A 23939-nucleotide genomic window follows, 5' to 3' on the forward strand; every position below is an offset into this window, starting at 1 on the left:
TAGGGCACATCCCCCTGATCCCAGGATCCTTGGCAGAGATGGGAGAGTGTGGTGGGTGGCAGATGGTGTGGTGTGAGGTCAGATCCCACTGATCCTGTGGGATTGCTCCCGCAGTGGTGAGGGAGTGTGGGGGGTAGGGGAAAGTGGGGGGACCTCTCGGGCTGGGATCCCACTGATCCCAGGATCCCCCCTAGAGGTGGGGGAGCACAGGGGGTGGGGAGAAGAGAGGGAACTCCAGGGCTGGGTCCCACTGATCCCATGCGATTGCTCCCACAGAGGTGGGGGAGCATGGGGGGCGGCTGGCGGCAGGGGAGCGGCGCCGTGTGGCCCTGGCCCGGGCTCTGCTCCGGCGTCCGGCTGTCCTCATCCTCGACGAGGCACTGGATGACGGAGACGAGGGAGCGGTGAGTGGGGTGGGATGGAGGGGTTTGGTCTGGATAGGGGTGCAGTTGGTGAAAATGGGGTGTTGATGGTATGGGAGTGGAAGGGTGGGATGGCAGGGATGGGATGGTGGGAGGGGGACTGGAGAGATGGGGTGGTGGGAGTAAGGGATAATGACTGGCATGGAGTGGGAATGATGTGATGAAGACAGGGATTGGATGGGTCAACAAGGTGGAGAAACAGGACAGGATAGTAGGCTGGGAATGGTGAGGATGGGATAGAGACCAGGGGTGTGGGATGGCAGGAAAGTAGAATCAAGGGATGAAGACAAGGAGATGTGATAGGGTAGGGTGGGGTGGGATGAGATGGGGTGGGAATGGAAGGGATAGGAATGCTGGGATGAGGACAGAGAGATGGAGTGCAATGGGAAGGGTTGGGGCAGTGGGAGTAGGATAGAATGGGACAGTCGGGATGGGGATGGTGTGGACAGGATGGCATAGTGGGCAAGGGGATGGGATGGGATGGGATGGGATGGGGAACAGGGAGGTGGGATGATAAGATCAGGATGATGGGGTTAGAGTGGGACTGAGAGAAATGGGACAGTGGGGTGGGGTTGGTTGGTTGGGATTGGGTGGGATCAGGTGGGACTGGGTAGGACTGAGTGGGATGGGATGGGATGGGATGGGATGGGATGGGATGGGATGGGATGGGATGGGATGAGAGTCCTCTGGCTCCAGGCACAGCGCTGGGTGCGCACTGGGCTGGCCCAGACCGTGCTGGTTGTGTCCCACCGGCCGCGGGTGCTGGATGCGGCCGATCGCCTCGTGGTGCTGGAGCGCGGAGCCGTGGTGGAGACAGGAACGCCGGCGGAGCTGCGGGAACGCTGCGGGGCCTACAGCCGCCTGCTCCTTGGACGAAGCAGCACTGGGCAGCCCGAGGCCCCCGGGATGGGCAGTGAGAAGGAGGCTGCATCTGGCAGGGAGTAAAGGGGAATTAGCCCCAGTGTCCCCATTCCTGGTATTTGTGTCCCCAACCAGCTCCTGGTGTCCCCAGTCACAGTGCCCTGTGAATCCCTTATCCCCACATCCTCTGGATCTCAGCTCCTCCCCGAGCTCAGTTTGGGGTTCTCTCCCCACCCTCCCCGCTCACCCAAGAGCCCCTCGCCCGCAGCCGGAGGGGCTCCCAGCACCACCAGTACGGCCCCAGCAGCACCAGTCCGGACCAGTGCAGAGCTCGGGCGGGCGGCATCAGCTGTGCCCGGATAGGGCCGGGCCCGGGGACTCCCGCCCGCACTAGGCACCCGCCCCAGCCGGGACAGAGCCGGGGGGCCCGGCCTGAGCGCGCCCCACCTCCCGCCTCCCCAAATTCCGTTCCCAGGGACGCAGATGTGCTCCACGTGGGCGGCACCGGGAGATGCGGATGCGCCCGGCAACTGATGAGTCATCCCAGGACGCGCTCTGATTGGCTGAGCGCTGCAGTAGGGTGGTCTGTGGAGGCCCTTGCGGTACGCCAGGTCTGCGAGCCTACCTAGCAACTGATGACTCCTCAAGTGGCGCGCTCTTATTGGCTGAGAGCCTCCCCGACTGCGGGTGAGGTGGGACCCTAAATTGAGAGGGGCAAGGGGGCTGTGGATGGGGTGAATGATGGCAAAGGGCTGGTCGAAGAGGGAAAAGAGGAAGCTGAGACCCTCAGGAGGGTGAGTGGGACCCCCCCAAACTGAGTTGGGAAGGGTGTGGGGACTGGGAAAATTTTTCAACACTAAACATCTCAGTTGTCCCCCCACATCTTCCAGTTACCCCCCAGCCCTCCCACTGAGCGATCACACCTCCACTTCACAGAATCATGGAGTCCCTGAGATTGGAAAATCCCTCAAAGACCATAAGTTCAACCAGTTACTCACTCTTCCTTGCCACCAAATCCCACATCCAGTTGTTCCTTTAACACCTCCAATCACTGTTTTTAAAATTTTAAACGTTTAATAGCAATAAAATAGTTATAAAAATAGTAATAAAAATTCGAGCAATAACAATTTGGACAATCAAAGTTAGGACAATAAAAAGCAAAGAATTATGGACGTCTGGGTGCTTTGCTATGCCCCAAAACACACCTTGCTAGCAAAGGATTAACCCTTAAAAGCAATAGCCTGTTGCATATTCATACACCTCATACATGATTCAAACATTCTTTTCAAACAAAGATGTGCTCTGCTTAACTTCTGCCCCTCTCCTTCATCTTGTAAGTCAATTTCTTGGCTCCTAGAAGTCTGGAAGAAGTCTGAACAGTCCCGATACAGAGGCAATAATTTTTCTCTTGCAATTTTTGGTGTCTTGTTGCTGTTATCTGTATGTGAAGAATTTCTTGCGTATCTTACTCATTCCGTGAGCTAGTTACAAAAAGTATCTCACATCACATACTTTCTATTTTAATATTATGCTATAGCCCTTATTTTAAGTGCGTAAGTTCTTTCACGTCACAGTATGACAATCCTACCCTTCAGAACACTCCTGAGCACCCCTGGCTGCACAGTTGTTCCAAGCTGCCCCCCCAGCAGCCCGGTCCTCACTGATCCCATTGCCTGGGGCTGTGCCAAGCTTTAGGAGATGCCTCCAGGGCCTGCCCCTGCACTGCCCCGCACCCACAGACTCACCGCGTTCCACGCTGCAGAGGTTCGTCCTCCCGTGCTGCGGTGTCTTCCCCACCGATTGCTCAGCGTTTGCCCGGCTTGCCTAGACACAGCAAGCAGCGAGGGCCACCTTCCAGTTCCCCGGGAGATTAGGAGGGCGGCTTTGGGTCCGGCCCGTAGCCGTAGGCAAGACTTGAACGGCGGTAACAGAAGAAGGAGTCGACTTCTGTTAGGGGGTCTCAGTCCAGATTTATTAGGGGACTCCAAGGAGCTTCCCGATCCCAGGGACGAACAGCCTGCAGAAGCCCCGAAGCAGGTTGTGCAACAGTATTTAACAGGGGGTGTAAACAAGGGGATGGTCTTTCCATGGACCAGTGGAGTGACAGCGGGGAGTGGAAACCAGGGAATTGGACTGGCACCAATTGGGAAATTGATAGGAGGGGACCACCGGTGTCTGACCTATCACTCGACGCCCCCGATGGAACCTCCTAGGTGGAGGGGAAGGGCTGCCGAGGGACAGACAGACCCCGGGGTGGGGTTACAGGAATAACTCAGCAGGTTCTAGGGAAGAGGGGTGGAGGAAGGAAAGGATTGACATTGGGACCGAAGGAGGCAAGGGAGGGCAGGACCACTTACATAGGGGTTAAACCACTTAACAGAACAGAACAATTTAAATAACGCAACACAACACAACACTCCCCGGAGCTCTCCGGGCCTTGCCTTTCTCTGCTGCGGCTCCTTCCGGAGCTCCCAACGCTCCAGCGCCCAGCACGCAACATCCCATCCACCGACCTTTCTGGGGGAGCCATTTACAACATGGGGGGTCACAGGAGGACTGGGCTCCCCCCAGTTATTCCCTGTGCAGGCGGGACCCCCCCCCCCTTCCCCGCCGGGACCCCCAGTTCCCCTCAGACCTCTCCCGCTTTCCCCGCGACGGCGAAGGTCCCGCTGGGTCCCCCCGGCCGGCGACCACGGCAACATCCCCACCTACCCCTCGGGCAGCTCCTGGACCTCTTTGGTGTCCACGGGCGACGAGGAAGCCTCGCCGATGGCCCCGATGGCCCCGATGGCCCCGCGGCCGCCGCTCTGTCCGGCCGGGCCGGGCCGGACAGCGCCCTGCGCCCCGCGAGCTCCGCTAGGCGGCGCCCCCGCCCGCCGCGCTGAGGGGCCGCTGCCGCTTCCCGCCCTTCGCGCCTGCCCTCAGCGCCCGCCGACAGCTGCCGGCGCTGCGGCCCGCCCTTGTATCGGGGCCATGGAAAAGGAAAACCGGTTTAAATTGTTCATGCCGCCGCGCCTGAGTGCTGGGCAGGTGTCTGCGGGCAGATCCCAGGTGAGCGCTCGGCCGCGGGGTCGCTGAGGGCGGCCCACACCTACCCCCCCGCCCCGGCCGTCCCCTCGGGCTGTGCTGCTCTGGAGGCCGTGGCTGAGGAGGGGGCCGGGGGGGAAAGCGGAGGGGCCTTTCCCCGGGGACACGGGGACAGTGCTGCGGCAGAGCCACGAGCTGGAGCACACACACACCTGCCCTGCATGCGGCAGGACGGCTCCTGCGCTGGACTTACTACAGTGCATATGTCTAGACTGGTGCCCGGGGAACATCTTCGGTTTGAATTCCACAGATTTCTGTTGTTACTTTCTGTCAAAACTGAAGGGAATCATCTTCTCGAGCATCTGCTCTGTGTTGTAAATCCGCATTTGGTATGGGTAATTCAGCACAGAGAGCGAGCAGTGCCCCACTCAGATGCTCGCACTGGCATTGATGTCTTGGTCTCACCACATCAAGTGTGCAGTGAAAATGTTCTGTCCCCACACTGAGTTATGGGAATTCAACAAGTTATTTTTTTCATGTCGAAGCTCCTTATGAAATATGTTGAGATTCAAACGGGATATTATGACAGCAGATGAGCTAGCCGTTTACAGGATGAACTTCTGTGACTTAAAAACCTTGTAAAAGGGTATTTTCATGCTGAAACATAATCAGATATGGTTTAGAACTGCCCTTGGAAGTAAAACAAAAAAGAAATATCAACTACTGGTCTTCAAAAAAGTAATTTGTCTCCTTGAGTCCTTTACCATGCGCCTGTGCCCAGACAGGCAGGAGCCGCTGAGTTCCTTGCATTGAAAGCTTCCCCTTTGGCCACAGTCTATAAAGCAAACTGCAGGAGACCAACAGTTTGGTAAACCACTGTGAAGTAAGAAGCAAGCGAGTTCCAAAGCCATTACCAATTCCTTGGGCTTTGAAAATTGTAGGCAGCTGTTTTATTAATGAAAAATTCTATTTTCATTAATATAAAAATTCTGTTTTCATTAATATTCTATTTTCTATCATCTGTAGTGATTTTTTTCTGGATTTTATAATTCTTCTTTACAAATCTACCCATAAGAAACTAATTTTTAAATTTGTGCAGGGTTTTAACAAATGCTCAGATGATGATTTTAAGTTGCCATTCAACATGTCGAACCGTGGCGAAATCACTGATTCAGGTACAATTAAAATATTTGCCATGTACATTCTTTAGATTTTTATATATTGCCAAGTTTTAATTTTCATGAGTAGTCTCACAGTTTCATATCTGTAACTGTTAAGTACAGTTTCACTGTTTCTTTTTTTAGAAATATATTGATCAAAATCTCTTCATGTTTCAGATACAATTTCACAGCAAGTAAAACTTTGCTCTGAAGTAGATGAAGAGGTCAGCTAAGTATCAACTCTGCATATCTAATTCCTTGGGGTATTTTGAATTTGTTCCCAATCAGTGCCTAAAGCATTATTCAGTAGGTATTTCAGGACTAAAGGAAGCAGTCAAAAGGGAATAATGTTTTCTGTCTCCTGTTTAAAGCTTAATCACTTAGAGGAGATATTTGTGATTTAGTGAACATGCCTGGAGACAGATCTTTAAAAATTAAGGTGACTGCAATGTTGTTGTTGGTTTTTTCTTTGTTTGAAGTGCCTATGAAGTCTGTGAGCTTTAATTAGAGTAAGATTTAAACCCTTAAGTATCCTTGTGGAACTGGTTCTGAATATTCTGTTGAGGGGCAGAAAGGTTGAAGTCAGAGTATTCTTTGGAAAACTGAAGTAGATTATCCCAATTGCCTTGTCTGGCTTTATTTTATCTGGAAAACAATGAATTTAGTGGTTTCTTCAAGCACTGGATTATTTTCACAGCGTATTTACCAGCATATTTCTGCTTTAGCACAACTCAGTAAAGCTCATTCTTTTGCAATAGCTTCTGTACTTTCAGCTACAAAACACTGTTTGCTACCACAAAATAAACCACATTTCTTGCGCTCTCCCTGCTGATTTTCATATCCCTGAGGACTAGACGTTTTTAATTCTAGCAGCTTTTAAAGTACCATCAGGACTGTAACAATATTGTGACGCAGCCAAAGCAAGGACGGTGTTCGGGGGTGTTGCACATGAACCCCACGGCCCTTTGGGCTCGTGCGTTGCTCTTTCCTGCCTCGACCACTGGCCCAGCGCTGCTTGTAGGACACTTTCAAAGTGTCCTAAGGGCATGAGTGTGGTGGTTTTTCTTCCTGCTCTGTGTGTGCATTAATGGCAATATCACAGGTACTCTTGGGCAAAGTCTCTGACGCTGCTTTTACTTAACTCAGCGGTGTCTGTCAGAAGGAGAGGAAAGAAATGGTGTGAAGAACCTACTAGAAGGAATTTCGGGTTCATTGACAATTCTAGCAAAAGTTTTATTGGTTTTGGTGGACTGCAGTTATCCATGTCTTTAAGACCATCTATTGATGGTGATGTCTGAAGGTGGTTTGGGATATTTCATTGTGTTTGTTTCTCCTATGTGCTCTGTGATGCGTTTTGATATATACAGAGAAGATGCACAAAGATTTAAACTTTGGCTCCTGATCATATATAAGCTTATATCACCATCTGTGGAAAAATATTACTCTTGTGATGTTTCTAGGAGATAAATATGTTATCTACAACAATATTAATTAGATAGTATTTGAGATTAAATTGTGGAACCCGTTTTAATAGAACACAGAAACAATGAATGAATTGTTCTCAAAACTCTACAAAGAGGCTGAGAAGATCAAGCAGTGGAAACTGTCTGTGGAATCAGAACTAAACCAGAAAGAAAGAAAACTCCAAGAATATACAAAGATTATTGAGGCACAGAAAAAAAACATTCAAGAACTGCAGGCCAGTATTGTATAGTATACATTGAATAGATGAAGTTAAGTGCTTCCTGATTTAGTATGACAATATAATTGATACAATTAAATAGTAAAGATTGTTGCAGTTTGGTTTGTGCCTTGAGAAAATGATTATTTTGAGAAGGTGCATGCACTTCTTCTCTGTGAGTGTGTGTATGAAGAATATACCTGTAAGTGTCTCAGTTGCTGGTAAATTATTGTTCATTAATTATTACATCTTTAATGCAAAAGATGACTCAGCATGTAACACCAGATAAAACAGACTTCTGCCTACTGATGCCCAAAATTACTTTTTCATGAGGGATTTGAGAAGTCGAAGTGCATTTCTAATATAGTTTTCAATAACAATGTCTTTTTGCATTTGTTCCCTATGAAATTAGTTTGAAAATGAAAAACTCCATTTGGAACTGGAAGATGAGAGATGTGAAAATAAAGATCTCTTGAAAGAGTAAGTAGTAGAACCAAGGATATACTTTTGTGGTGAAAATAATCAGTTTTCATGTAGGCAGTTTTATATAGCTGTTAAATTTTGAAGGTCATTTACATTGCTACTCCTTAGGTACACAAAGTACTGTGCACTCCCGTGAAAACAAATGGTATTTTTCCCTCCTTTAGAGCTGCTGCTTCGAGGCATCTGTGTAATCTGCTCAAGGAAACCTGCACTCACTTCACAGAGAAGACCAGCAAATGTAAATGCTTTTTTATTTTTTATTTATGAGAGTAAATATACTTCTAGCTTGCTCTAAATTCACAAAGAGAATAAAGCTCTTGTTCTGTTCAGATGAGTTCTCCAGTTGAGATCGACTGGATGTGGCTCTTAAAATGAGAAGTGAATTTTAAGTGGCTCACAAAATTAGAAGTGAAGCCGCAGGTCTAACAGAGGTATGGTTTGTAGTGCTAAATCCAGAGGACTTTTGAAGCTAGTAAAATTGTTTGCTGAAAGGTTGCCAGCCTGGGAGCTGTTTGGGTGCCTAAACAGTGATACAGGTTTGAGGCAGTGCCAACACCCCTGATTAGCCACTGACAGCCACTCCAGAGCCAGGCAGGTCTCCTCAGGTCTGGTCAGCTCATTGAAGGTTTTCAGTCCCATCCGGGTACTGTGAATATATTAAGACATATGAAGTGACACTTCATGCCTGTTTTTAGGCAGTAGAATTTACTCTAAATTCGAAGCACTCTGGAACAAATTTCCAGAGCTGGCAGTTCCTGTTTTCAGCCATCACACATTTGTGGGGAAAAAAGGTCTTAACCTCAAAATATAATGAGTAACTAGAATTCTTCTCGTGAAACTGAACAAACCAAGACAGTTGGACAACTTAATGAAGTTTAAATTCTTGAGGTTTTAAAACATGGTCTTGATTGGGAATTTTACTTTATATCCAAATTTAGAATTGTTATTATAATAATTAGAATTTTACTAACTTGATCCTTGGTACTTAAGAAGTGTCTATTTCTTTTTAGCCTTAATTCTAGAAACACTTGTGTATAGATGTACTGGTTTTTTTGATAGCTGTGTTTCTTACTGTTCTCTTTTTAATTGTTTTCATAGGGAAAAATAGTGTCATGTACAAAAGTGAAAGGAAAGAAGGAAAATATGGACATGGAGTGTTGTTGCAATTTTATAATGACAGTTCTGCTGATAGGAAGAAATTCAGTGCTAAACCCTAGATTACAGTTTATCAAATACTATCAACAACATTAATACTATAATAATTAATATGGTTACAGAAAAGAATCCAGAATTACACTTTTCACAGAAAAAAATATATTGGGAAGGAAATTTAAAAGCTGAGCTTGCTTAATGTGTCAATGAAATACACATTTTCCCTACATTCTGTAACTTTTAGCACCATGTTTCATAATGACTTATTTAATATGAATGGCGCTGATAATTCCTTTTTTAATTCATTATGCTGATTACGTATATTGACTTGGACAGCTGGTATTCCTTTTCTTGTACATTCTTGCTTTGACAGATGAACAGGAAAAAGAAGAAACAATGCAATTGTATGAGCAACTTCATCTCAACATAGAAGTAAGTGACCAAGCTTCATAAAAGGAATGTGAGTTGTGTGCATTTGCTGAGCTGAGTTACATGTTTATGTAACACGTTAAGATGTTATTTGTGTCCATCGTGTGTGTGTATCATGTCATGTGTGATGCAGGGAGCCGGGTTTTCAATCCCTTTTCAAGAATTATTTTTGTATTATATAAAGCACATTCACTGGAGAAAGCGCAGCGGCGCGTGGGGTGTAGATCCATGTGATCCGTGTGATATGTGCTTAGTGCTGGGTGACTGCCAGACCTTCTGTCTTCTTTTTGGACTCTGTTTCACCTACCTGGTGGTTTCTCAGAATGGCTGAGGTTGGCAGCAGCCCCTGGAGAAGTTTCCAGGTTTTCCAATATTGAACTTCAAATATTAAATTTTGTTTTTAGAGAATGACAGTGGCATTTGAAGAGCTTCGTGTGCAAGCAGAGAACGACAGAATGGAAATGAGTTTCAAATGTGAGAATTTTGTTTATTGAGCTACTGGCTCAACAATTTTGTACTTCATAGCTTTTATTACACGTGCAGTCTCAGGGCAGACAAGTGTTTGAATAGTGAGCAGGTCACCCTGAGACACTGGGACCCTTCTTTTACTCATGCTGCCTGTGTTCACTGCCTGACCTTTTCTATTGTTGTTCCACTGGGCCAAACTTGGAACTTTATTTTTCAAATAGTCACTCAAAGTCCAAGTTTTGTCTGTGAAGTACAGTCTAGAGATCAGTACTTATTTAATGTAGTTTGTTTATTTAAATGATAATGCACTAGTGTTTAGCTACAGAAGCTTTAGCTGAATGCTCACTCTATATATGTATAGGCTACTATGTTCCTGTTTCATTTTCACATGCTCTTGTCTGTTTGTTTCTTCCAACAAACATGGAGTAATGGACTAATTCTGTGGAAAGCTGGCAAAAAAAGATATTTTGATAATAAAATCAAACATTGCCTCAACAATTACTCTTGGGAAACAAATTGTACAGCTGTACAATTGCAAGCAATCTTAAACTGGAAGTTGTATTGAACTTGGAGTATATTTCAGCTAGAAAGTTAACTATGGATATTACTGTGTCTCGAAAGTAAAAGAAGAAGCAGAAAAAGTGGACAAGTTTGAAAAAGAATACAAACTGGAAGTCAGTCAAAAGGAAAAGCAGGTTTGCTCAGTTTTACCATCTAATAGGTAGAGCTTTATTTGTGACTAAAGGGGCAATGCAAGAGCCAAGTAGTGTTTCTGGGTATTAGTAAAAAAGACAAAATATAACATCTGAAGCTTCATTTAAGTCAGATTCTGCTAAGTTTAGTGATGTTAAAGTACCTTTAGTCTACTGGAATTCATGGTTTAGATTTGAATTGGAGAGCTTTTTTGTTTAGAGTAATGTGACTTGATCAATATTTGGCTAAGATTATATCTAGCCAAATTCATTCTTTCTTTCTTTCTTTCTTTCTTTCTTTCTTTCTTTCTTTCTTTCTTTCTTTCTTTCTTTCTTTCTTTCTTTCTTTCTTTCTTTCTTTCTTTCTTTCTTTCTTTCTTTCTTTCTTTCTTTCTTTCTTATCTATCTAATCTAACTTGAATGACAGCAAAATGTCTGCTTGTCATACCTGGGCTACAAATGAAATTAGTATCTGTCCCTTTTCCAGACTTCATTGTGATATTTCTTGCATTTTGCTAGATTTCAGCTCTTATCATACAGAGAGATGAAAAAGATGGTGTAATAAAAGACATCAAGGCTCAGCTGCAGACATCACAAAATAAGATTGCTGACTTAATAGAAGCAAAATGTAAGAGTTCTGTCTGCTATGTTTAAATGTAATTGTTTATAGAAGCATAGGAAACAGGGTCATGATAGTCTTATTCTGTTGCTGGTTGGCAGCAGAATTTTGGGGTCTTGAAGGCCTTATTTTTGTTTGGAACAGAAGCTGCTCATGTGGGATCAGGACTGGCAGAGTAGTTTTTAGGGCAAGTCAAGCAGTGAGAGCTTTTGAAAGTTGCAAGGGGAAAATACATTGCTTCAGTTTTGCAAATTTACAGTCATACAGGTGTCACTGAGGAAATTTACTTTTCAAAACTTGATTTTCAATATTTTTAAGCCATCTATTTTCAAAGTATTTTATAGTATATGATGTCAGTACCATTGGTCTAAATTAAATTCTTCAAATGTATGTAATTTTCCATTTTAGCAGCATTTTTTTAGTAAATATTCTATTTAAAAAAAACATAAACATACATCTTTTTTTGTTTAGTACATGAAGAAGAAATGTTAAAGGAATCCCAGGTCAGTCAAGAACATTTGAGGGCGGAGCTGGAAGAGGCTAAAATTTCATTGCAAAAGGCAGAGGTACACCTTGCTTATAGTTTTACAGCATAAATAGACTAGATGAGTATTTGCATAAATAATTATAGATACTTTAGATATGAAGTAGCTGTACTATTTGTTGCAAAACATGTTTAGAAATTATATAATGTTTTGAAGGTTACTCAAAAGAACTTAGAAACCGAATTCCAGACTACAGTGAAAACATTAATTCAGGTTACTAGAGAAAAGGAAGAAAAGGAGGAAGAATGTAAAAAAATGAAGGCTTTGCTGGCAGCCCTGACAGAGGAGTTTGAGACTTCTACTGCCAATTTGAAAAGCTTGCTGCAAAAAGAGCAAAATAGGTAAATTAAAGAGTTTAAATTGGAAGAGTGATCTTACGCGTTGCAGTCTATGACAAAACCAAGAACAGCTGGAAATGAAGCTGAAATTTGGAGGTTTTTTGACACAGTGGTCTAAATGCAGAGAATTCAATGTATTTTTTTTTATTTGTGATAGTTGATACTGGTCTATAAAAAGTAAATTTTTACCTCCTCCAACTTTCATAATTCTGTCTTTAAGAAATACAGATTTTTGTAACTATATATTTGTTTACTTTTATGTCTACTGTTCTGAAGTTGTAAAAGTGAAATTTGATATGAGTTGCAGGCAGATATATCATCTGCCTGTTGAAAGGTAAATGTTCTTAAAAGTGCTTGTGGTAAGACTTTGTCTTACTGTCCTTTAAATTTCAAATGCAGTGCTTTGTACTATACATTTGGGGTTTTTTAATTGCCATTTTCTTAGATTAAAGAAATATGAAGATGATTCAAAGCTGCTTACCTTGGAGCTGCAAAATAAATCTGCTGAACTGGGTAAGGCTTGTAGAAAGGCAGAAAATGAGCTAGGCAGTAATAAAAATGTTTTCTGCTGTTTTCTGGAAATGGACTGTCTCTATTAGCTGGAGAAATGATTCTACAATACCTGTACCTGTCAGGAATGCTTAAATTTATTTTTACTCAGCTGACTCCCTTTTCTTTGGCAGTCATTGGTACTGGCAACAGCCAAAGGCAGTGCTGTGCAGAGCTCCAATAGTAAGACCATCCATGCATGAATTCTCATGGAAGTAATTTTGGTTTCCAGCTAAGACCAGTAGCACTGCAGGTGCCAGAAGTGACTTCTGTAGCTTGTAGCAGAGATAAAACCCTCCTAATTAAGGTTTCTGTAGACCCTCCCCATGCTGGATGTGGAATGATGCTGGCAGGGGCTGTCTTTAAACACTGCTTTGATAGCATGTGGTTTCTAGGGATGTGCTCCTTAGTCCCCAGAGTAAGAGATCTGCCTTCAGGGTGGTTTTCCTGGGGTGCAGCACATGGCCCCAGATCTCATCTGGCAGATGAGAAATGCAGTTGGATGTCTCTGTCTACGTTGAGGGCATCTATGGAGAGGTGCTCAAGAGGGATCTGCTAATGCTTGTCTAGAACAGGGCAAGATGAGACCTGTGAGAGTTCCACACCAAACACGACCTTGGTGTTGTGTACTTGCAAAAAATACCAGCATTGGGAATGTGCACATAGAAAACATTTGGAAGTTAGTAACGGCTGGTTTCCTTTTTCAGCATATCCATGTGATACCTTCAGCAGTTCAGATTTTTTTTTTTTTTGTGGAACAGTGCAGATGCATCAATACTTGGAGAATATTCTAGTCCTACAGTCCATGGTTCATTTGAAACCATAATTGTGGAAAACATAATAGGCTCTCAATTTCATTTAAGATAAATAATTAGTTTTTCTTCAGATACGGGTTTGCTAATGTCTTTCTTAATTATTTTTCAAGTCCACATTTAGTTTAAGTCATAAATTAGCTTTACAATTTCTTAACTTAATCCAACAAGTTTTGAGAACTGGGTATTGCAAAAGGGTAAATGTTTTATACTGCCTACTAAATATGAAAAAATATTTCTGTTCCATTAATTTTACATTGCATGTGCTGTAGAAGAGATGACTAAAGTAAAATGTGATAAAGAAGTGCAACTTGAAGAGCTGTCAGAAACTCTGGTAAATGTTCATTTTATTAATCTCATGGTATTGAAATTCCTCTTGCTTTGTAAGTATCTTAAATGCCATAAATAAACACCGTCTAGTCTACCTTAACATTTCTGCTAAACCTTTTCACACAAAATCTCAGTGTTTTATTTGAAGAACTTCTTTATTGCTACTGTTTTTCTTGTCTCCTGTGTTTTGGCTTTTCTTGTCTCTGATGTCTTTCTTTAAAATCATGTCCAAGGAATCTAATTTAGTAGTTTTTAGTAGACTGGGTAGTTAAACTCACAGCAGGGGACATAAACAGCATTGGTGTCAGAATTCACTGTCTCACACCACTTCCATATCCCACCAGAGATATGTAGAGATACAGTCTGGATAATCTGTGACATGGATGTTATTTGGTTCTTCTGAAAGCCTTGTGCTCTTAGTTCATGTCTGATAACCTCCATGAGTTGTAGTTTACACATGTATACTCAAAAGTCTTCCTTTTCATTTTGCAGAAAGAAATCCCTGATTTGAAAGCACAGCTGACTAGTACAGCTGAAAAGGAACAGAATTATTTAAACCAGCTTGTGACTCTGAAAACAGATCTTGAACAAGAGGCGTATGACAATTTTGAAAATATAGTATTTAATTTTTTTTTATGTTACGTAGAAGTTGCTTTAATACACAGTGAAATGAGCTATGATTGTTTTCTAATGAAAGTTTTGAACCACATAGTATGACATTGATTATATACTTACATTTCTAAATTACACTTTGTCTATTTGTATGTATTCTATGACATCTGTAGTTGTTCCATGTATCTTTGACTTGTTTAACAAGAAGAGAAAGTTTCTGAATTCATTGTTAAATCTTGCTTTGAACTACATCATCTTCACTAACCATTATATTTATGTAAAAGTTGACTCTGGTTTTCTTTCCCTCTTCTGTCACCTTTTTATATCCCCCCCATGACTTTGCTGCAAAGCTTTGTAGATAAAGGCCTGGACTTTTTTCAGCATGGAATAACACTTGATAATGGGTATGTTTAATTTAAGAGGAGATTTCAAATTATATGTTCTTACTCCTCTTGGCCATTTGTTTTAAATTAGGTTAAAGAACGAACAACTAGCAGTGTATCTCAATAAGCTTTCACTAGAGAAAGAACAAATAGCACAAGAGAAAAATGTTGTGGCTGCAGAACTTAAGAAACTGCAAGAACAGCAAGAGGCAAGTTATAAACTTCCAGCTTTTTTTAAAGGATAATGCTCAATTTTACAAAGTGCTCAGTTTGACAAATCAGATGATGAGCTGCAACGTGACATGGTTCTGTAGAGTACCTGAACCATTTTTTGTGTTTGAATTGGAAAGGAAGTGTATTTACACTTGTGAGTAAGGCAGGTCAGTGCGCTTTGGATGTCTTTGAATTTTTTAAGAAGTCGCTTTGAATTTCATTTCTTTGCTGACACGGGTCTTTATTTAGGATAGTAAGAAAAAAGAAGAAAATACAAAGCAGTTAGTTGAAAACCTAGAAGAGGCAAATGGCCAGCTAAGGCAAGTAAAAACAAATATTAGTATCTGATATTGTTAAAGGAAGTAGACTCAAATAGTTAGTTGTGTTCATATGCTGCTTTCTGGGGTTTTTTGGTGAATGTTTTTCTACATTATATAGCTAAACAGAAACTATTCAGAATTGCTCTTGGCCAAGTAGAAATTCTCTCAGATTAGAAATACCCATTGCTACAGGAACGTTTGCCATCATTTTGTATTACATAGAAAGAGCTATCTTGTTTTGCATTAGATATCTTAGGGGTGAAGGAAATTAAAATGGAAGTTCAAGGTTATGGATTAAATGTGACAAGGCAAAACGATTCGTGTTACTCTCTGCAGAAGTCTCTGTATCATCAGTTCAATAGACAGGCAACCTCCCATGTTTCACAGCTGCATTACAATATTCCAGGTTAGGATGTATTTTCCTTAGGTTAGCTGGAACATCTTTTTCTACTTAAAAAAGTATAGACAGTTCACATATTGACTTATTAGGCATGTTGCTTCATTTTAAGAACATTTTCATTAAGCAGCTTATGCAGTTCCTATCAACATTAGCAGCTCTTTTTAGAAAATAAAATACAGGTTTATTAGAAGTACTGAAAATAAGTTAAAGGCAATAAGTAAATATTTACTTATGCTTGTTAATTTGGCACTTAGAAATGAACTGGAGTCTTTGAAGGAGAAAATGGCAAAGACAGGTGAAGAGGTTAAAAGTACACTGGATGAAAGAGAAGAAAACGTACGTCACGATGTGTGTCATGAAAATATGTTACATAACCTGTAGGACAGAATCTAAATGTAAAATCTTTGTTGGGATTTTTTCTGCAAAACTCTGCCTGGGGGGATGTGATTTCTGCCAGAGGCTTTCTTCTTTCACAGCTGCTGCCAGCTGTGACATTGTGTGTCCACATGCTGAGCCCTGTTGTTTCAAAAGACAAGCACAGTCACTGGGATGCTTACTCTTTGTTGGGAAGTTTAATATTAAAGATTTGTTTGTTTTCAGGCAAACAGAGGCCCTGCTTTTCTGTTATTTCTTATACCCACTCAGTGATGGATGGGCTCTGGATTAGCTTTTTATATGTAATATGAGTTTTAGCTTAAATAGATTCAAATATTTTTACTTTCTTTCTATTGTTTCAAAGCAACCTGGGGTTTTTAGCATTAGAATGGATTTCAAAATTTCCTTGTAAAAGTCAAAGATTTGCAATTATAATTTCAGATTAAGAGTATTGAAAATGAAATTTCAAGAGAGGAAAAGCAGTTGAAGATTCTAGAAAATAATTGGGGAAATTATTTTTTTCATGGTTTGTAGGGAACTACATACAATTGTATTTTTTTAAATTGTGAAGATACTGAGGGTTTTTTCTTCTTCTTTCTTAACTCTATAACCACTAAGGAACTGGTTCACTGCTATTAATTAACATCTTGTAGTACATTATGGCTAAAACTCTGATCATTCTAACACATCAGCTTGTTTCAGTCCCATTGGAATAAACCAGACTGGTGCAAGTGCATGTTTGAGAACACTTACAGGAATTGCTAATATAGGGAGTCATTTTTAGAACTTACTAATCAATGTTTGAAATATCTCTTTCAGATGAATAATTTAAAGAAACAGGTGGAAAATAAAACCAAATGCATTGAAGAGTTGCAGCAGGAGGTGTGTAGAGATTTTAAATGTCACAAATACATAAACACGTGGTATTTTGGGTTGACTTTTCAGGAGGTTTGTGTCTGCAGTGATATCTTTAGATACACCTATGTAATTTAAAAATTTTCCTTTCTTATCCTAACCCTGAGCAAATTAAGGAGTCATCTTTGGAATCACTTGATTTGTTAAATGAGCCTTAATTTGAAAAAAAGCAATTACAAAAATAATATCTTTAATAAACCTCTACTTTTTTTCATTTAGTACATAGTATTGTTTATGTACTTGTAATAAGTACCTCAGTTACCACTAGTAGAAAAGAATTCTGCACTAGCACAAATTGTAGTAACTTCACTGTAAAAATAGATAACTTGTATTTTTTGTCATGACATCTTCACATCTTCTGTCAGCAGCATCTTAGTTTTAATTCCGATTCTGCACCTCATTTGTTATTCCCTGCTGTTGCTGAGGAGGAGCCTTTCTTAAGGTCATGAAGAAACAGTAATTATCACAGAAATTAGTTGAGCATTCTTTTGTTTGAAGAATTGGTCTGGAACCTGAGCTGCACAACAGACAGTTATTTGCCTGATGAAAGATGGAATTTTGAAGATTCTGACATTTTTGATGCAGTTAAACCATTACATAATTCTATTAACTTATTAAGGTACAGTGTCTGTTTTATTTCAACAGAATAAGGTGCTGAAAAAGAAAATTACTGCAGAAAGCAAGAAAAACAATATTTATGAAGGGAAGGTAGGTTTAAAGAACATCACATAGAAGATGAGGTGAGTGTTTTTAAGTCCCAGTGTAACTAATGATAATACTTGTTAAATACATTCTGAACTGGTTTATGGATCTGGGATATAGATTTTGCAGGAATGAGCTCATAGTTTTTAGAAGATGCTTCCATTTTTAATCATTGGGCACTGAGTATTGCACATTTAAAAGGGATGGACTTCACATTGTAATTAATTATGTTTCTAAACTGTTCCTTTCTTTTTTTTTTTTTTTTTTTTTTTTTTTTTTTCTTTTTTTTTTTCTTTTGTTGATAGTGGACTGAACAGGGTTCAGCAATCTCATTGTAACAGAAAAGCATTTAAAAGATATATATATATATATATATATATATATATATATAATTCATATATATATATAAAAATTCAGTGTATATATATATATATATATATATATATATATATATATGTATATATATATAATTCACTTTAGGCTGTTCTTTAAATGTGTTCTGCTGTAGCAATCCCTCTGATGGGAATATTGTGTCCAGCTCTGGGTACTGCACTTGAAGAAAAGTGGACTTTTTTGAGGATATTCATGTGATAAACTTACAAGGAAGAACTGTAATGAAAATGCACAGCTGGGAGGAAAATGTACCATAAAACCTGTGAAAATTTTATATAGATTTACAAGAGAGGGAATAAAATCTCCATCTGTATTTGTTTTTTTCTGAGGCATTCACAGCATTTAGGGTGACTGCTTAGGGCAGTCTTCCCCATTGTGCTGTTACCATTGTTTCTTTCAGTATTTTCTAACTCACTTCAGGCCAAAGTTCAGTTCTTTATTTAAAAAAAAGCTGATCTTTTAAATAGGAAACATTTTAATCATATACCTGAAAAGTAACTGTATTTTTGAGTTTCTGCTCAAAAATAAGAGGTAAGAAAAAATTATTAATGTAGTAATTCCTAAACAAACATTAGCAATTCTGCATTCTCAAAAGGTGAATAACTTGCAATTAGAGATGGAAAATATGAACAAGCAACATAAGGAAGCAGTTGACATCTATCAAAAAGACATAGAAACAAGAAAAGTAAATGAAAATAAACTTCGCGAAGAGGTGAGAGGTGTTAATTTTTACTGCAATTAAATTTTTAAAAATTTAATATGCTTATATGAAACTTTATTGGCCGGAGTCCTTGCTCTTACATTTCAGTCTTATCAACATAAATGGAACTTCTTGTGTATACCTGTGAGCAAAGCTTTAGTGCATTAGATGCTTAAGTTGAAGTATTTGAATATGTCTTTGAAAATAAGAACTCTGTTAAAAATTCTTTCTTTCAAGATGCAGTTCAAAGAAATTCTACCCTTGGTATAAAGTCAGCATAGTTAAATTAGATTATAACTTATCCCATGTTAGTATTTTTCTGCCCACACATTTTTTGATGGTAATGCTAAGAAATGTTAGGGCAGAGTGCTTGAAATGGCCTTTTGGTTTGAAGCGAACTTGCCTGCTATGGATGTACCTTTGTTCTTGCCCATTTTAACAATCTGCATAAAAGATGTGGGATTTGAAACAGACCTTAAAAGCAAATGAAGCCCAAGTGGGACTACATACTTTGCACCCACGGGGGGGGGGGGGGGGGGGGGGGAAGAGGAAATTAAATGTAGATGTCAAAAAAATACATTGTTACATTTATGAATGAAATGCAATTTGTTACTAACAGATAGAAAAGTTGAGGTTGCTTTATGATGAAACAGCAATGATACAGAGAGAAACTGATGTTCGATGTCAGCATAAGATAACTGAAATGGTGGCACTTATGGAAAAGCACAAGGTAAGAGATTTTACTGATTGCTGGGACTTGTAATGTGTGATACCATGTTAATAACCTTTCAAAACCAGAAAAAGGCCTGAATCTGGGAAAAGGAAGATGAACACATGCTTGACTTTGCATCAGCTAAAATCAAATTAATTTGAAGATTTTGAGAAGATTCCTATGGGCAGATAAATTCAATTTATACAAACTTCTAGGATTTTTAGATTTTTTTTTTTAATTCAGGCTTCTTTGATACCCTTTGAATGCAGTATTTTTCAGTATCAGTTTGGCCTCTTTCTCTGAGGACATTATGTACTGTCAGCAGTTTAGCTTGACACATTTTAGTTTACCTTTCTATTACTCTCTTTTGCAATATATTTAGCAGATACCATTAATAAAAATAGCACAGCTGGCTCTTAGGTGCTGAACACGTATTGCTGCATAGAAATAAAGCACTCTCTGCCAGTCCACAGAATAATACTTGCATCGAGCATTTTCTGTTTTACAGTTTCTGCAGAAGGATCAGCGTTTCTTCATGGTACTTTGTGGATCTTAAGAGCCTGGTGTGAAAAAATTACTGATGTTTTAAGACTGGATAGCTCTATAATTGTAACATTTAGTGACATGTGTTGAGTTTGTTGTTGGTTTGTTTTTTTAAACACAGAACGAATATGATAAAATGGTCGAAGAAAAAGATGCAGAGTTAAAAGTATATAAAATTAAACAGCAAAAGCAGTTATCATCAGAAAGAGCAATGGTAAGGAGCACTTTCCAATGTTAAATAATTCAGTGAAGGGGCTGATGTCCTTGTGTAGTGGTTTTATACTGGCTAAGTGCCAGGCACACAAAAGAATATTCACTCATTTTTCTCTGCTATAGTTGAACAGAGGAGGGGAAAGAAAAGTTCAAGGGCTCCTGAGTTGAGATAAGGATTAGGAGAAAAACACTTCAAGGGTAAAACAGGTTCAAACTTAAATAGTATCAAGAAAATTTATTATTAATAGAATTTAAAGTGAGTAATGAGAATTAAAATAAACCTTTAATATACCTTTTTTCCTAATCCCTCCCTCTTACCCACCGACTGCACAGAGAGACAAAACATGTAATCTTTAGTCAGTTTGTGACTTCTAAAAATTGTTTTTCAGTTTGCTTAGAGAGTTTCTTTTTCTTGCTGTGCTGTGGGGTCTTTCCCACCAGAGACAGTTCTCTGTGAACTTTTCCAGTGTGGTTTTAATTTTTACGAGTAGCAGTCCCGCCCAACCTGCTGCAACGTGAGTCCCTCTCACAGGCAAACAGTCTTCCCACAACTGTTTTGCATGAGTTATTAGTTCATGGGGTGTAGTCTTTTCAGGAGGAGCTGTTCTAGTTTGGAAGCAGGGGTCCTGTTTCTCTGTCTTCTCTCTTTGAATTTCCCGCTAGACTGCAGCTTTTTAGCATCCACTCACTCCAGCACCTTTTCTCATGGGCTGGGAGTGGATCTCTGCATTCCCCCATGCGCTTTGTGAATTACAGGGAGACAGTTTGTTGTATTATAGTCCTCACTACAGCTTGCAAAAGAATCTCAGTTCTGACGTTTGGAGCACTTCTTTCCTTCCTTCCCCTCACTGAATTTAGTGACACCATGTTCTTTTACCTTAACCCTTTATTTAATTGTTTTTAGGAAAATGAGATGTCACGTTTGAAAAGTGAACTGTCATCCCTTAAAGAACAACTGAAAGCAGAAATTGAAGAAAAGGTGGAGTCTTTTACTAACTGAGCAGTGTGGGTGAGAGATGACAACCTCTCAGTGTGGCCTGGGCCTGTGCTGTAAGAGAAATTATATAAGAAATGAAACTGAATAGAAAAACAATGACTTTTGAATGCTGAGGTTGTACTAAATCTGGTCATATATTTGTGTGAACTTTGTAGGTCTGTGATTATAGACTGTGTTCTGTAATAACACCAAGAAGATTTTTAACAACTGAATTCAAATAAATATTTACTTCCTGTCACATAACTCTTTTTTAGGAGAATCTTGTAAAACAGCAGTCTCGCAATATGATTCTTGAAAGTGAAAAGAAACACAAGGTAACTTTAACTTTTTAATTGATTTTAGAATTTGGTAGTATTTGTATATGTAGAATCAATTGAAGTGCCATGATAATTTATTTGCATTCAACAAAAGACATTGGAATGCTTTTAACTCAAAACTTCTTAAATTATAGAAAATACAAATTTATGTTCCTGAGACTCCTAAACCTTGTTTAGATCTATACAGTGAATCTATTCATATCAAAAATAGAAAGTCTCCAAATTATATTCCTACAGAAGTCAACATGGTGGAAAAGAAAAAAAAGTCTCCTTTTGTACCTGCACAGGAAGCCCCTTGGGCAGTCCAACACTGAAGTTTTGTAACTCCTAACAGTGAATTTTTCTTGTTGCATTTTTCTGCCTGTATTTCTTACTTCTCTGTAGATTTTTTTTTTTCTTTTTTCCCTGGGATAAGAAGGGATTTTAAAGGGTCATGCCATTCCATGGGGATATCAGACAGCAGTTTCTGGAAGAGCTCCCAGTGTGTAATTCTTCTTGCTCAGTTGTTGCTTTGTATCTCTAGAATTGTTTTACTTAGTCTTAAAAGTGTCCATTTGTAAAGGCACTTTTTCTCTGTGGAAGAGAAAAAAGCTTATATAGCTGTAAAAATTGACAAAGTATCAAAGTAGTCCTGACTGCAGAACTTACCCTTCTTCCCTGTCAGAAGTTCACTTGTGGTTTTCATACTGGAACAATAGAGTCCAGCACCATTTTGATGTTATCTTTCAAAAAAAAGACTGCACTGGACCATTGCAATGCTTCTCAGTTTAACTTCTAGTGAAAAGACTATTTTAAGTAACACCAATCTTGACATAGCTATCTATATTTCTCTGAAAGTCTTTTCCTGAAGTTTTGTTTGTTTCCATTTTCTTAGATGTTCGATATAGTCCACATGTAGTGGCTACAGTTCAGAATAACCTGAATTTCTGCAGATAAGCATGAAGAACTTAAATAAATGTGCCATGAAACTCAGCTCTTCCATAGCTTCCTCTTCGTTCTCCTTGTTTGGTGACCAAAAAAATATATTTCCACCCCATCCCACTTTGTTTGAGTTTTTGCTTCATGTTTGGATGGAAGGATAATAGTTCCACCATGTCTCTCAGGTGTCTTCTTGGACACTCAGACTGTAAACTGGGTCATGAGTGTGCATTTAGATTCTCTACTTACCCCATAAAATACAATCTAAAAATATAAATGTTTTCTTTCCCAGACATATATTATAAAGACTCCTCCAACAGATAAAATGCAAAGTGGAAGAAGCACAAACCTGCCTTCAGAGCAAAGCACAAGGAAAAAGCAGAAAGTGCTTCTCCAGCTGGATACCCAGTCAGACAGTTCTGAGCACGCTGACCTCCTGGTAAGAGTCAGAGAACAAATCATGTGCTGAACAGTCCTTTGTGCTCACTGCTGTGTCTAAGAATGAAGATAAAGAGTTTGGACTTCCACATTCAAGCCAATATTTACATGTATATTTTTATTTTATTGGTTCTTTCTTGAATTGTAGTTGTATGTACATAATCAACATTCTTTTTATTGAACTGTTATGCCTCATAATGACATATAAACTTTTTTTTTTCATAGTTTAATATCTTTAGGGGGAAAGAAAAAGTATTTTTTAATATAGTGTAACTAAGTACCTTTTAAATTTATTAGAGCATAGTCTCAGAAGAAGAAATGTTTAAAAAATTGTACAACGATTATCCACAAGCTTCACAGTTACATTCCACAGCACCAAAAAAGGTATGTTAGCCTTTCATAAGATTAAAGCAAACAGTTAATCAGATTGTTTACAGAAACTAATGGATGGCTTTATTTTCCTTCCTAGACACCAGCTCCATCCAATGTGAAATCTCCAGGCTCTGCCCTGAAACTCAAAACCATGAGGAGAATGCGCGAGGCGGGGTGGATTGCGGTTTCCAAAATGGACAGGAAAAGAAAAATTAAAGATGTTGTAAAGTTCTTTGCTTAAAATGCAGAAATATCCACTGCTTACTGGTGCCACCACAGGGTTGTTTTTCTCTCAGAATTAGTACTTTGTTGCATTTTTCTGTCACACTCAGTGTGTTTAATACTATGTTCATTCCTTTACACTATAAACTTTATAGATCTATAACTACGTCCCCCTGCAGAGCATTTTCCACCTTTCCTCCCTTGTGCTTCAAAATGTTGGGACACAAATTAGCCAATTTTAAATTTTGAAATAAATATAACTACATAGAAAGTTGTTTCGAAGCTGTTTCTGGCATTAGAGATTCTGGTTTTAAAGAACTTCTGTTCTTTTAAATTTACTCTGTTTTTCTTAACACATAAATACTTAGTGGAAGAAATGTAGCTGTTAAATGTATGTACTTTTACCTGAAGTCCTCTTGCTTTTCCCTGCACTTTAATGGCTGTTAGACTTGTCTTTTTAGACTGTTTTGTTTTCAGTATGTTGAAACGGTTTTGAAACTTCTAAAATTTCAGTAGAATTACTTGTATTTTAAAAGATTTCAGCTTCATAAGGAATAAAATATGCACGTTATAAGATCGTGAAAACAATGTTAAGATGCCATTAAATTGTTTAGCTGAAATATAAA

The 23939-nt window shown here is 39.8% G+C and overlaps 2 protein-coding genes and 1 long non-coding RNA gene across 12 annotated transcripts in view; 2 read left to right on the forward strand and 1 right to left on the reverse strand.

Annotated features, from left to right (window-relative positions):
* Window positions 1-1384, forward strand: part of LOC128802620 (antigen peptide transporter 2-like) — a 45268-nt gene extending 43884 nt beyond the window's left edge. For all 5 annotated transcript variants that reach the window (XM_053969177.1, XM_053969176.1, XM_053969180.1 and 2 more), the window contains 2 exons: window positions 277-404; window positions 1119-1384. In XM_053969177.1, the coding sequence (XP_053825152.1) occupies window positions 277-404; window positions 1119-1367 (377 nt within the window). In that variant the 3' untranslated portion in view covers window positions 1368-1384. The remainder of the gene's footprint in view (window positions 1-276; window positions 405-1118) is intronic.
* A 950-nt stretch (window positions 1385-2334) lies between these two features.
* LOC128802624 (uncharacterized) lies at window positions 2335-4070 on the reverse strand. 2 transcript variants are annotated; one of them, XR_008435513.1, is made up of 3 exons: window positions 3996-4070; window positions 3029-3300; window positions 2335-2721 (listed from the first exon to the last, which is right to left on the reverse strand). It is a non-coding gene; the product is annotated as an uncharacterized LOC128802624 (long non-coding RNA). The 2 variants fall into 2 exon arrangements; XR_008435514.1 differs by having other exon boundaries at window positions 2335-2764.
* A 129-nt stretch (window positions 4071-4199) lies between these two features.
* On the forward strand, window positions 4200-23939 carry SYCP1 (synaptonemal complex protein 1). 5 transcript variants are annotated; one of them, XM_053969190.1, is made up of 28 exons: window positions 4200-4334; window positions 5410-5485; window positions 5648-5694; window positions 7005-7169; window positions 7564-7631; window positions 7799-7872; window positions 9160-9218; window positions 9620-9689; window positions 10305-10378; window positions 10895-11003; window positions 11466-11560; window positions 11696-11880; window positions 12323-12390; window positions 13511-13572; window positions 14061-14164; window positions 14655-14772; window positions 15026-15096; window positions 15751-15832; window positions 16691-16753; window positions 17432-17494; window positions 18477-18593; window positions 19201-19311; window positions 19958-20050; window positions 20954-21028; window positions 21301-21360; window positions 22574-22720; window positions 23017-23103; window positions 23189-23939. In XM_053969190.1, the coding sequence occupies exons 1-28, from the start codon at window positions 4257-4259 to the stop codon at window positions 23330-23332; spliced, it is 2565 nt and encodes an 854-aa protein (XP_053825165.1). In that variant the 5' UTR covers window positions 4200-4256; the 3' UTR covers window positions 23333-23939. The 5 variants fall into 5 exon arrangements, with proteins under 5 accessions (XP_053825165.1, XP_053825166.1, XP_053825167.1 ...); XM_053969191.1 differs by having other exon boundaries at window positions 13514-13572; XM_053969192.1 differs by having other exon boundaries at window positions 11753-11880.

Source organism: Vidua macroura, unplaced genomic scaffold (genome assembly GCF_024509145.1).
Source record: "Vidua macroura isolate BioBank_ID:100142 unplaced genomic scaffold, ASM2450914v1 whyUn_scaffold_127, whole genome shotgun sequence".
Taxonomy (NCBI): domain Eukaryota; kingdom Metazoa; phylum Chordata; class Aves; order Passeriformes; family Viduidae; genus Vidua; species Vidua macroura.